The sequence below is a fragment of the Mchenga conophoros genome, linkage group LG18, assembly GCF_057382185.1.
Source record: "Mchenga conophoros isolate Kocher_MC1m ecotype Shallow Benthic linkage group LG18, M_conophoros_male_GT1.1, whole genome shotgun sequence".
Lineage (NCBI taxonomy): Eukaryota > Metazoa > Chordata > Actinopteri > Cichliformes > Cichlidae > Mchenga > Mchenga conophoros.
The window spans coordinates 22779088-22791578 of NC_140543.1; the positions used below are offsets into that span (position 1 = coordinate 22779088).

General features: G+C 43.4%; 1 protein-coding gene across 1 annotated transcript in view; it reads left to right on the forward strand.

Annotated features, from left to right (window-relative positions):
- lingo3b (leucine rich repeat and Ig domain containing 3b) overlaps nucleotides 1–12082 on the forward strand; it is a 52011-nt gene extending 39929 nt beyond the window's left edge. The window contains exons 2-4 of the mRNA XM_085253837.1: nucleotides 2071–2680; nucleotides 3437–4180; nucleotides 4324–12082. Coding sequence (XP_085109963.1) covers nucleotides 2126–2680; nucleotides 3437–4180; nucleotides 4324–4893 — 1869 coding nt within the window. The 5' untranslated portion in view covers nucleotides 2071–2125 and the 3' untranslated portion in view covers nucleotides 4894–12082. The remainder of the gene's footprint in view (nucleotides 1–2070; nucleotides 2681–3436; nucleotides 4181–4323) is intronic.
- The last annotated feature ends 409 nt before the right edge of the window (nucleotides 12083–12491 follow it).

Sequence of the window (12491 nt, forward strand, 5' to 3'; positions counted from 1 at the left end):
AAATGGATGGATTTTTATTTTTTTATTTCTTGCTGACACTTGTGCTGTTGTAACAGTGTGGGATTAATAAAGTCTGTGTCCCTGCCCACCAGTCTCTAGGCCTGTGTGATTAAGGGTTAAAGATGTAAATTCTTTGACTTGCAGCAAAATAGTGACCAAAAGCACTACTTTTTAACTTCGCGGTTCCTTTAAAATTTCATGTTTCATTTCATGTTATTTGGATGATAGTTGATGGGATGCAATCTAAATCTTTAGCAGGGTAAAAGGTGCAAGAAGGAGAAAAATCATCAGTGTTTCCACAACAGTCACCATGAAGACACGAGGACACAGAACCTGATGTGCGATTTAATCTCATTATTTCAGGACTTTGATAGAATTTTGCTAGTTTTTCTGATCTCTCTGTTTTTCTCCTGGGCACTATTCCACCGAGTTTGCCGCTCTGTTGTTGTGGTCATGGTGAGTTGCTGATGGTTGACAGTGCGAGGCCGAGTTGCTGCTGAGAAGTGGGTCAGTCTGTTTCTGCACAGCAGCTTCTCTGTGTTTTGAGTTTTGTCTCCCAGCGAAAGGAGAGATTGTGCCAGATTTCTACCAGATTGTTCAGATATGGGATCTGTAAACACAGTGTTTTCCAGGCCTGTCAAAAATTGAAGGACTTATCCACCTTGAGGCTTAGTAGATGAGACAGAATCTCTGGAGGATTTTTTTTCCTACAGCTTGAGTTTGTGTGATTGTGTGTGAAAATACGAGTATGTGCATATGTGTGCATAGAATTTGTCAGCTGTCATTTATATTTAGCTTAAATCCCATTTCATCCCGTTTGATCCCATTGATGCCAATGCATCGAAACAGTCGGATATGATTAGGCGTTTTAGAGGCTGTTTTCCTGTAAGAAATTTGAAGCAACGGCCTCATCGACAAAAAGAGAGAGCCTACCAACTTTTGGCTCTTTTAACTGTTTGGCTGGCCCTCTGAAAACTGCCCATTACGCACAAACCAACCCATATATTATTAATCTGTTCAGCTCTGCCTTCCTCCTCTGCCAGCATCCGAGTGCATTTTAACATGAAACAGCATCAGAGTGCATTTTAACATGATACTCCCTGGTGGTGATGATATATTCTCTCTCATATCCATTGAATCTGAAAAATAAACAAACAGTTTAACATTTGGGGGTTTCTGGTCAGTAGTTGTTGTTTGAGAGAAGAAAAAAAACTTTCTTCTAGCCAAACTTTCTTTTTAAATGGCATCTTCCTCAAGTATGAAACTTCTGCTAGCTGGATGGACACAGAGCCGTGTTCCAGATCCAATGCCAGGTGCTCTTTGACTGTCTTCATGTTGAAAACAGTGTGTGGGAGAGATGACCGGCTGCCTGAAGGAATGCTAAAGCACAAATGATTCATCTCTTTTTCCCTCAAAGCATTTTTAATTCATACCCAGCAAAATGTCAAACTTGCATCCAAGCGTACCTGTTCGAATGCATGCAATGGCTCAAACACCTATTCCTCGTCACAGCGTGCATGGTTTCTACACACACTGTGATTATTAAGGAGCTCCATCTTTGTTTATGCACGGTGATTATAATAAATTCATTGTGTTTGTCAAACTGGAGCAGACAGCCTCGTTGCTGGAAGGAGAACGGAGGAGATGCAAGATGCATGAATTCAGCTGAAGCAAGAAGCTCCCTCTCATGGCTCCAGGCGTCCCGGTTCTCCAGCTGAAACCACAGATGAATTAGTGAAAAGACAAATCTTCTAAACTATCTTAAAGCGCTCCTTGTTCCTGTGACGGGATCTCATCTGCGATGTTTAAGTGCTGTGTCACGAAATGCCCCAAATCTCCGCAGTAAATTCTCAACTCCTTTACTTAAACTGCTGGAGACATTGATAATTTACAACATTGTGGATTTAGGCCTGTCTTAATGAGGTTGGGAGCTGATAGGGTATATTATAGGCTCCATCTTCTTACATCCTCTTTCCCTTCTTCATCACATATTTATTCCGTCCTTGTTTTCTATTTCTCCCTTCACTTCTTTTCTGTAACTCCTGTTTTTCCCTTTGTCTCGTCTTGCAGGTGTCTGGCGCACTCACCCTGCCTGTAACAGGCGAGGAGTCAGAGGACCAGGGCCATGACTGGCTTTCCTGGCCATGGTGGGCGTGCCTTAGTGCCATGGCCGAAGCTGTGGCGATGGGTCCTGGCGACTTCACTGGTTACCATGATAACCTTGACACTGCCAGGAAACAGCCACGCCTGTCCGCCACGGTGCGAGTGTTCAGCCCAGCTAAGGTCAGTGTCGTGCCAGCGACGGCGGCTCACCAACATCCCAGAGGGCATTCCTACAGAGACGCGGCTCCTAGACCTCAGCAAGAACCGGCTCCGCTGGGTGCAGGCGGGAGACCTGGCACCGTACCCACGACTGGAGGAAGTGGACTTCAGTGAGAACCTCATCTCCACGTTAGAACCGAATGCCTTCTCCACCCTCCAGAGTCTTAAAGTGCTGAAGTTAAGGGGGAACCAGTTGAAGTTGGTGCCCATGGGAGCCTTTGCCAAGCTTGGCAATCTTACCAGCCTAGACCTTAGTGAGAACAAGATGGTGATTTTATTGGACTACACCTTCCAGGACCTGAAAAGTCTAAAACACTTGGAGGTCGGAGACAACGACCTGGTTTATATATCCCACAAGGTAAGCTCTTAAGCATCTGGCCAGTAGTGAATTGAGCTTATTGATGAAATGGGAAATGGATACAATAATTTGCACTTTATTTTTAAAAAATCCTGGTGTGACATTTTGGCAAAGTCTATTCGTTTTCCTGCATAGATAAAAACACTGATACCAGTTACACAGCATCCATGTAACACATTTCCAGCTTCCCCATGAATAAGTAAAAAAGCACTCAGCTCAGTGTTTGGTTTGTTACTTAGACTACACTTAGAAGAAACCAAACACATCTGAATATTTTTTTTCTGTGTCAAAAAATAAAATGATAAATTGAAATATTGTTTTACTGTTATACTGCAATACTTACAATAACAGCAGCACACATTCAAATGGAGTGTGTAAAAAATGATTCTGTTACTTTTATTTGAATTTATTGTTTCTAATTACGTATTAAGAGATTAAGGCACTATTAAAACACAAAGACCTCAGAGAAAACCAGAAAAATGTCTCAGCACTTTTAAAACTCGTCATAATCGGAGCTGGTTGCTATGGCCACAAATCTGATATTTTCCTTTGAGAATGATTATGAAATATTAAAAATTAAACGAGTCCTTTTCTTGGCATGTACCTCACATACAGTAGCAACAACAAAAATGTGTTCTGGTGAAATACTGAACCAAGTTTTGTCTGTTTGTCTTACTTAAACATAAATAAATATATATGTATATGTATAAGCAAACAGTGATTCCCAGATTCCCATTATGTTTTTCTTATTTCCAGGCATTCTCAGGTCTGCTGGGGTTGGAGGACCTCACAATAGAGCGCTGCAACCTGACATCCATCTCTGGTCAGACGCTGTCCTACCTCCGCAGCCTGGTCACTCTTCGCCTTCGCCACCTCAGCATCACTGCCCTGGAGGACCAGAACTTTCGCAAGCTGTCAAACTTGCGGGGTTTGGATATCGACCACTGGCCGTACCTGGAGTACATTTCCCCTCTCAGTTTTCAGGGCCTGGACCTCCACTGGCTCTCCATCACCAACACCAACATCACTTCTGTCCCCTCGTCCTCCTTTAAGAACCTTGCCCACCTCACCCACCTTAACCTGTCCTACAACCCCATCACCACATTAGAGCCTTGGGCCTTCAAAGACTTGCTGAGGCTGAAGGAGCTCATCATGGTAAGCACAGGTTTGATGACGGTGGAGCCCCATGCCCTCGGAGGCCTCCGACAGATCCGCGTGCTCAACTTCTCCTCAAACGACCTGCAGACACTGGAAGAGGGCTCCTTCCATTCTGTCAACAGTCTGGAGACCCTCAGAGTGGACGGGAACCCCCTGATGTGTGACTGCCGTCTGTTGTGGATCCTGCAAAGACGCAAGACCCTCAACTTTGACGGCAGAGTGCCGGTGTGTGCGGGGCCGGTGGAGGTGCAAGGCGTCAGCCTCAGCTCCTTCACCGATTCTGCACTCTTCGATCACTTCACATGCCAGAAGCCTAAGATACGCAACCGAAAACTGCAGCAGGTAATGAATGGTGATGAGTTTGTTAAACTTTCTACAACCATAAACAAGGTTGTTTTAAGGTTTTAAAATATTCCTACATATAGATATCTGCTGTGCTTTTTTAAACTTGTGCATTTATTCATCCACTCACTCTTTTTCTCCAGATGATCGCTCGTGAAGGCCAACCGGTGAGTTTTCTGTGTCGAGCCGAAGGAGACCCTCCCCCTTCTATTGTCTGGATTTCCCCACAGCGCAGGCGGATCACAACTAAGAGTTCAGGGCGCATTATAGTTCACCCAAGTGGCACCCTGGAGATCCGCTACGCCCAGCTCACTGACAGTGGGACATACATCTGCATAGCCAGTAACGCCGGAGGCAATGACACCTACTTTGCCACACTCACGGTGCGTGGCCAACCGCTGGATGCCGCCTCAGCCTTCTTTCTCAACCGCTCACTGTACAGCAGCGAGTTCTTCAACGACACAAATCTAAACAGCACACGCGTTTTCCTCAAGTTCACCTTTGACCTGACCACCATCTTGGTCTCCACGGCAATGGGCTGCATCACGTTCCTCGGGGTTGTCCTCTTCTGTTTCCTGCTGTTGTTCGTGTGGAGCCGGGGACGCGGACAACGCAGGAACAACTTCACAGTGGAGTACTCCTTCCGGAAATCTGAACCCGTCACTGGAAGCTCTTCAGGAGGGACCAGGAAGTTTAACATGAAAATGATATGAAACAACGCAGCCAGGGGTCCCTCAGGGGAGGCATGAGCACGTCCCATAAACGTGTTTGACGCACGCAAACGCACACAGCCTCTGACTCGCAAAGAAGCTTGACAGCACAAGCCCCTGTCCGTGGCTCCACTCATTCGAGCGCCCACATCAAAACCGGAGCCACTTCTCAATTTGGTCTGATTTGTGACCCTGATCTCTCAGCAGTTTTATTCAGCTTGTGGTCAAAATTTGCTTAAATTATACCTTAAGGAGTGCTAGCTACTTGTCATTTATGCTTAATAGGCACAGAAGAAAGAAAATATAGGTGATAAGATGTAAATTGGCACGATCACTGGCCTGTGGAACAGTGATAGTCCTGTTTCTCATTTATTTTAATGAGAAATGATAAGGTTTCCTTTTTAATTTCAATTTCTCTCTTTTTTGTAGAGTCAGGGATTTGAAAAGAAATTCAGTACAGAGAGCTTCTGTCCATTAATCACTCTCTCTAAAGCCTGCCGTGCTGCTAATCATGCATGTAGCTTTAAGCTGTAAGTTTGTACCACTCACAAAAACACAGCTTTGAAAGACAGTTAAATATGTTTTTCTATTTATTCAGACCACCGCTGAGGAGTAAGGATAACAAAGAGCAAAATGTTTTATGAATATTATCATATGGCCTTTGCTTTTATGCACAAAAGCTGAAAAATAATAAGATTTGCGTAAAGCAAGAAAAAAAATCTGGCTTTTTCTTCTTTGTGAGCTTTGTGAGGTTTTACAACATTAGCTGTGTGAGTTTGGGACGAGCGCACCGGCTGAGAGTTGCTGTAGCTGCCTGTGGCCCGGTGGGTTTGGTTTGAAAGTCGTGCCCACCGGTCACAGGCCACCACTGTAACCATGCCAACCAACACAGGAGGGACCGGGATGGTGGCCACAAGAGGGTTGCTGGGTAGAAGAGGCAGGTGACTTCTGCTCCCTCTGCCCTGCATCCCGTTCGTGCTCTTCTTCAACACGAGAGGGTCAACCTGCCTCCTGCCCCTCGTCCCTGCTGTGTTGGTGGACACCCAACCCTACCAGCGCTGCCAGGGGGGAGCAGCCTGGCGAGTTGGTTCATACCTAGAGGCAGACAGAGGACACACGGGCCCACTAGGAGGTGTTCACATTAACACACATTAACACCCTCATCCTACGAGTGGAAGGCGGCACACGTACAGCCCCTTTTCTCAGGAAAAGTGAAATAACTAGCCTACAGAGTGAGAATGGTTATGCATATTTACTCTGATAAACTGTAAAACATTCCAGCAATACTTTATGTGGAGCCATAAAGCTAAAAGTCCATTCTCTGAGAGAGACGTGATGTGAATTCGTGAGTGTATAAGCTAAGCCATAGTTGTGTAGGTTGTATTTTTATACAGTAGTGTGTGCATGATTCAGTTATATAATTATTGCCACTGCCATCCTACAAGCTGTCGCAATGATCACAAGACCATCTGCTGTCACCGGGCTTGCATAAAGTTTCACCTCATAACACGCACACACGCACGCACGTGCTCAGAGGAGATAGAACCACATTGAGGTGATTTTTTCTGATAGGAACAACACTCAGCGACACACGGACCAATAAAAATCCACAAATCACAAAGTGCAGCACTCGCTGCTCTCTGTCTGTCTCTCAGAGGGCCGGTGTGCGAATGTCTCTGCCCCCCTAGCCCAGTGCTTCCCCCCCTCCTCACCCAAATCCCCCACACACCCCCACTGGGTCCTCCTTTGGGAGGGGTCCCTGGCTGGAGACCGAGGATTTAAAATGTAAATGAAGTCGTGTAACCCTACCCACGCCATGTGCATCGTATAGTGGAGAGTAGTACTGTGGTTTTAAAAATGGAAAAAAAGACTAAAAAGACAAAAAAAAAATTGTTTTTAAGTGTTCTGTTTGTCCTTCAATTCATTTTCTTTTTCTTTTTTTCAGTTGTTCTCTGTGACCTTTTGGCTGTTTAATGTTCTTCGTCCTCCATGTGGGATTGTCCTCTTCTCAACACCTCATGCAGTAGCACCCTTTCAGATCTCAAGGTGCACGTAAGCCTAAAGCAGGCAGAGCGTTAAGTTCATTCACAGCTGAGATTTGATCTAAAGCTGTTCTGTGGAGAAGAAAAAAATGTTTGCAAGTTAACAGATGAAACTGATAGTTGCTAGTTACTAAAAGCTGTGAAATTAAAACTTTACACACTAATCATGGATTTACCATAGACTGTAAAACACAGCCTGATTCACTCATCCTGATGACAGCTTTGGCTTATTGAATACTCGAATTTGACATTTTAGCTGCTGCCATTTTTTTTTAATGGACATGTCCATACATCACACTGTAATAATAAATGTGATGTTAACTTTAGTTACATGAAAACTGAGCAGCTCACACACTGCAGTGTCTTTTAATACAACCAAATCCTGAATGAGAACAAATTAGAGGTGCGCCGATCGATCAGCTGGGGACAGGAATCGACGGATTTTCAGCAGTGACCGGCCAATGAGCCTCATGTGTGTGCGTTTCAGTATGCACAACATGTGCACAGCAGCATAGGCAAATAAGCAAAGCTCACCAAAGTTAAACGCAGGGGAGGAACACCCCAAAAACTTTTGTAATGACAGACCTAATCAGATACTTAAATCACCAAGCTGAACATTAATATTTTAAAGAAACTAACAATGGAAAAGTGGATATAGCTAAAGCTATCCAGAGCCCAGAGAGCCTCGGTATGAGCAATGGATCGAAGCCACAAAAAAAGGAGGAAGAGAAATGGGCTGGTGTCCTGTTGTGTGGTGAAATCCTGTTAATATTTATATATATATATATAATGATGATTAAAAATAATAATAATAAAATAACTAAAAAGAACAAAACATTTTTCTTCCTGTGGTGAGGTAAATATGTCTATTTACATATAGCTATCACTGCTAATGTCCCTGCCTCTGAAGAGAACCTTAAAGTAATGGAAAATATGTTAAAGCTAAATGTTGTTTCATAGAATTTAAAAAGAAAACAAAGAAATAAAACCATGGTAGACTATAGATAAGCGGAAGAGGATGGAAGAATGGATATAGCAATAACAAAAGGCCAAAAGATTAGTTAGATTAGAAAAATAGCTGCTATTTACACATGTCAGGGGTAGCAGAGGGTCTAACGGTGCTTTATATAGCAACTTAATGGTTTGAAAATCATTTCCCCCAGGTAAGAGACACCCTCAGACTCCTTTGCGAGTTAAATCTTGCAAACTCCATTTTTGTCGCTTGTAACGAATGATGAAACCACAGCCTCTCTGTCAGAATGAATAACTGAACAGCTCTTAAAGATTCATGAGGCCGAACAAGAATAGATGAACAAATTAGCCTGTTTTTTTTTTTAACAGTGTCTTTGACAGGGTCTGCAGCCATTTTGGCTCTGGTGGTGTTGAGAACAGGATGTTGCCTTCGTGGATATCTCTTCTCCCTCAGCCCTTCCTTCTGTGTTTCCATCCCCCGGTACTTCTCAGTGCAAACTTAGGTTTAGATGACAGTGAGAATGTGCGTAGCGATTGTGGATGGTGTTATTGTGTAAACATCGATTTCAAATTGTAAGCGTAGATGAAGGTGTGTTTTCATTTTTTGACCTTCTTCTCCTTCTTCCCTCTTTACCGTCCTCGTGGCCCCCTCTCCCGTCCCCCGCCCCCGTCTTCTTTCTTCATCTCCTCGTTGTCCCTGTTCACAGTATTAGGCTGGAATATGGTTGTGCGGTAGTAGACACGTGTTCACTGTGACTGGTGAGTAAGTGTTGTTGTCTTATGATGTGTTGCTCCTCGTGATACCATCAAACACGGAGCAGTGATTAGATCATTGGAGACAAAAGATGAAAGGAAGGGGTGACCCAGGTTCCCTGAAAATCAAAACAAACAAACAAAATAACAAAAAAAAACACTGGTTCTCATTTTTCACACACCCATTCCTTAAAATAAAAATGTCTGGAACTTTTCCCTCTCTGCACAGTGCCACTCTGGGATCTTTCTCTGCGTGTGAAACTCTGTGAACTGTACTGTACGTACTTTCTCTTGATGATATCTTGACACAATTTAACTTGCAAATGCAGAAAAGAGGTTGGGTTGTTGCAGAGCCGTGACTAAACGCCTATACGCTCGCTTTCTGCCTACTGAGGTACACTGAGTCATCTTGACAAGGAGGTAGTCCATTCATTAAAAACCTGACACCTCCAGCTGATCGGGGTTGGAACGAAGCACTTGTGTCTATTCAAGCTCCAAAAGCTTGCTTCAAGCTAGATGCTGTTAAAAAAAATGTCCTGCATCTTAAATTTCCTAGCAGAGGTTTGCTTTCAAAGGTTTTATTGGTATGCTAAACTGATTAAAAAAAAGACACTTCTCCAAAAAAAAAAATCCTCAGCAGCTCTCCTCAAAAAGGCTGCAGCACACAACACAGCTTTGCAGCTGAGCCGCTGCCTGCCTGACTCTGACTGACAGACTCTCTGTGTTTGTAGATACCAGTGGAGGCGAGCTTGATTCATCTCCTCTGCCACGATTCTTGAGAAAGTAGGCTGAGATATCCCCCGCTCCCTCCGCTGGTTTGTCCTTGCCTGCGGTTGGTACACCGTAGTCTAGACGTCCCATTTACAGCAGGAGCAGAAGCAACCTCACCGTTAGCGTACCTTCCACTGAGGAAACTCTTCAAAGACCCACAACAAAACAAGACGAAAAAAACCCTTTGGACACACACCACAGTCGTGGCGTCAAGCCTGAATTATTCATATTTGGGTTTTTTGGTGTGTGTCCCATTGTTTCCATTCCATTAGCACACTGAGGGAAGCTTTCCTTTAAACGCTTTAAGCGGTTTTCTTACAATTTTGGCCACAACAACATCAAAAGAACCATATTAGTCGTATCTTCAGGACTACATTTCTACATTTTTGTCTCCTGTCATTTCTGATTCCATGTTAGCTCTAAATAAATCCATCTCTTGCTCCGCGTCCTACAGCTGCTGGTTTTGATTGGATTAGACTTGAGATTTATCGGAGCTGAGACGAGCAGTAATAGGATGACAGAGGAGCGAGCCTGGCTTGATTGGGTGATTACTTGGCTTATTAGTCCCATTTCCATAACGGGCCTCTCAGACAGAGTGTCATGCAAATAGACTTTTAGCTGTTTAACAGCATCAGTGTCAGACAGAGATATGACCTGTGATGAGTTTCTCAGGCAAAGAGGCGGTGATGCAAACAATCGCTGTCGCCTGATATAAGTGAGCATGCTGCAGAGCTTTGCTGAAACACTTTAGAGCACCTCAGACAGACAAATGCTTCATCTTAACCTTGACCAGACCCCCACCCACCCCCCAACAGACACACACACAAACAAAATCACCTCCATTTCCTTCTGTGTGACAATACTGACCCCCAGTGGTCACTGTGAGTATAGGAAACAAATCCTGATGACTGTTGTACCAAAGCAACAGCTCGGGGTCTCAAGCAGGTAAGCGAGAAAATTGACTGTTAGCTTCATAAGTCAGTGCTTCACTGATTTCCTTATAGCCATAGCGTGACCCCTGTCTTGGCACTGGGTGTGTTTCTGCCTGCAGTGGGAGCAGGAGAGGCCTCCATCTCATCAAAAAGCAAACTGCTCTAAGTCTGGAGATTACACACTTAAACCCCCACCACCAGTCTCACCAAACCCTCCCCCCAGAAAACTTCACAGCATTATTCTTTCTCTGTATATGATTAAGTGCTGCTCAGCAAAAGATCGGCTACTCTCTAGAGAAGAAAAAAAAAACAAGTTTCTTTCTTGTGGTCTTAGCAGATTAAATCTATGCATGCCTTTTATATACAGTGATTGGTCTTGCCAAACTCTCACCTACACTTGTACAGATAGCCATGGGTGCCATCGTTGCTGGCTGAAACGACTAACGTGTGTTTTAATCTGGTACAAGTTAAAGCCAGGGGGCAAAGAGTCACCGGCATTCACGAATATATATATAAAGAAGCATTTGTTTACTTGGGATGATTGTACTTTTACACATATCTATCTTCAAACAGATGATCTGCTCTGATGTGTAAGCTGTTGATAAAGCTATTGATATTCCAAGCAGGGTGGTGGGACTGATCAATCATGCTGTGTGGGGACAGGATTGTTAATGGCATACTTTCATTGATCTATCTTGAATCTTGTCACTCTCTCAAAGTCTCTCTGGAGTAGGAGGAGGCATACAGAGCTCTCATAGACCTGGTTGGCACTCATTCCTAGGTTTCTACACCTCTTTTTTGTTGTTGTAATGATTTCCTCTTAAAACGAGATGGTGCCAGCTTTTATGCTTTTTTTTTTCCAGGTCTGGGGTAATAAAACGCTCTGTTGCCTCTCCCACTCTTTAGAGGAAGCTTTCATTTGGTATAGCTCTGCATTTCTTGGTGCGCTCTGATTCAATACAAACAGGTAAAATAATACTGATACTTAAGGTATCTATCTATCTATCTATCTATCTATCTATCTATCTATCTATCTATCTATCTATCTATCTATCTATCAGCCTGGCACTGACCTCGTTGAGTATCTCAGAACATTTTCCATCCATCACTCTTTGATATTTGTTCCTCTTTCGCGTGATTGTCGCTGACCGCTGAAACCTAGGAATGGGTGCCGAGAGCTCCAACTAAATGCAGAGCCAACGTAAAAACAGCAGCTTATCAGGTCGAATGGCGTTAAAACGATCAATCATTAATGTCAAAGAGACTGTTATACAATCAATACCAAACCTGGACTCTGATCCTCTCCGGCTTCTTGAGCGTCTGAGTGTACGTGAATATTTCTAGCATGTAAATTTTGTGCCATAGCAAGTGGATCCTTGGAGAAGAAGAACAGGAACTGTACATATTAGATCTATTAGCCATATCATGTCATCCAATCTGTAGACCTCCTTGCCATGTCTGACAGAGGAAAATGACTGTTGAACTGTAAATAGTGTAGGTATAGTAAAATAGGATTTATCGGCTGTTTCTTCTCTCCGGGGATCGCCCATGTTTTGCTCAGTCCCATGGCTGCTTGGTCTCAAAGGGAAGGATAAGACAATAATGTATTTGTCTATAGAACACATATGACTTCTTTTTTAATTTAAATGTATGTTTTATATACCGTCTGTCTTGTAAATGAGCTCCTTTTTCGTCATAAAAGCATGATGTGACTCGACTGAATCCTGTGTGCCTCCCTGTTTTGTGTGTGTCACATTAGAGTCTGAAGCTCGTCAGAGTGATTCTATAGCGAGGGTTAGAATTCATATCAGCCAAAAATGTGAAGAAAACAGTGTTATTTTTACTAAGCAAGCAAGTTATCTCCAAAACACACCCGAGTAGTGTTCAAAATCCTTTAACTGTCAAGCTGAAGCTCTGACAGTTTTTGAAATATTTAAATAAAATGAACATTTAATATCTGGTTACAGAGAATCTTAGTCGTAGAAGACGTGAATGACGCATTCATTTTGGAGGTTTTGAAAATATGAAGTTTGGGCTTGATGATGGATTTCTGAGAGCTGATATCAACTGAATTTAGAGGGTTTTATAACATTATATACTATTCCCCCCTCTAGAAATCTACCTTATCAAT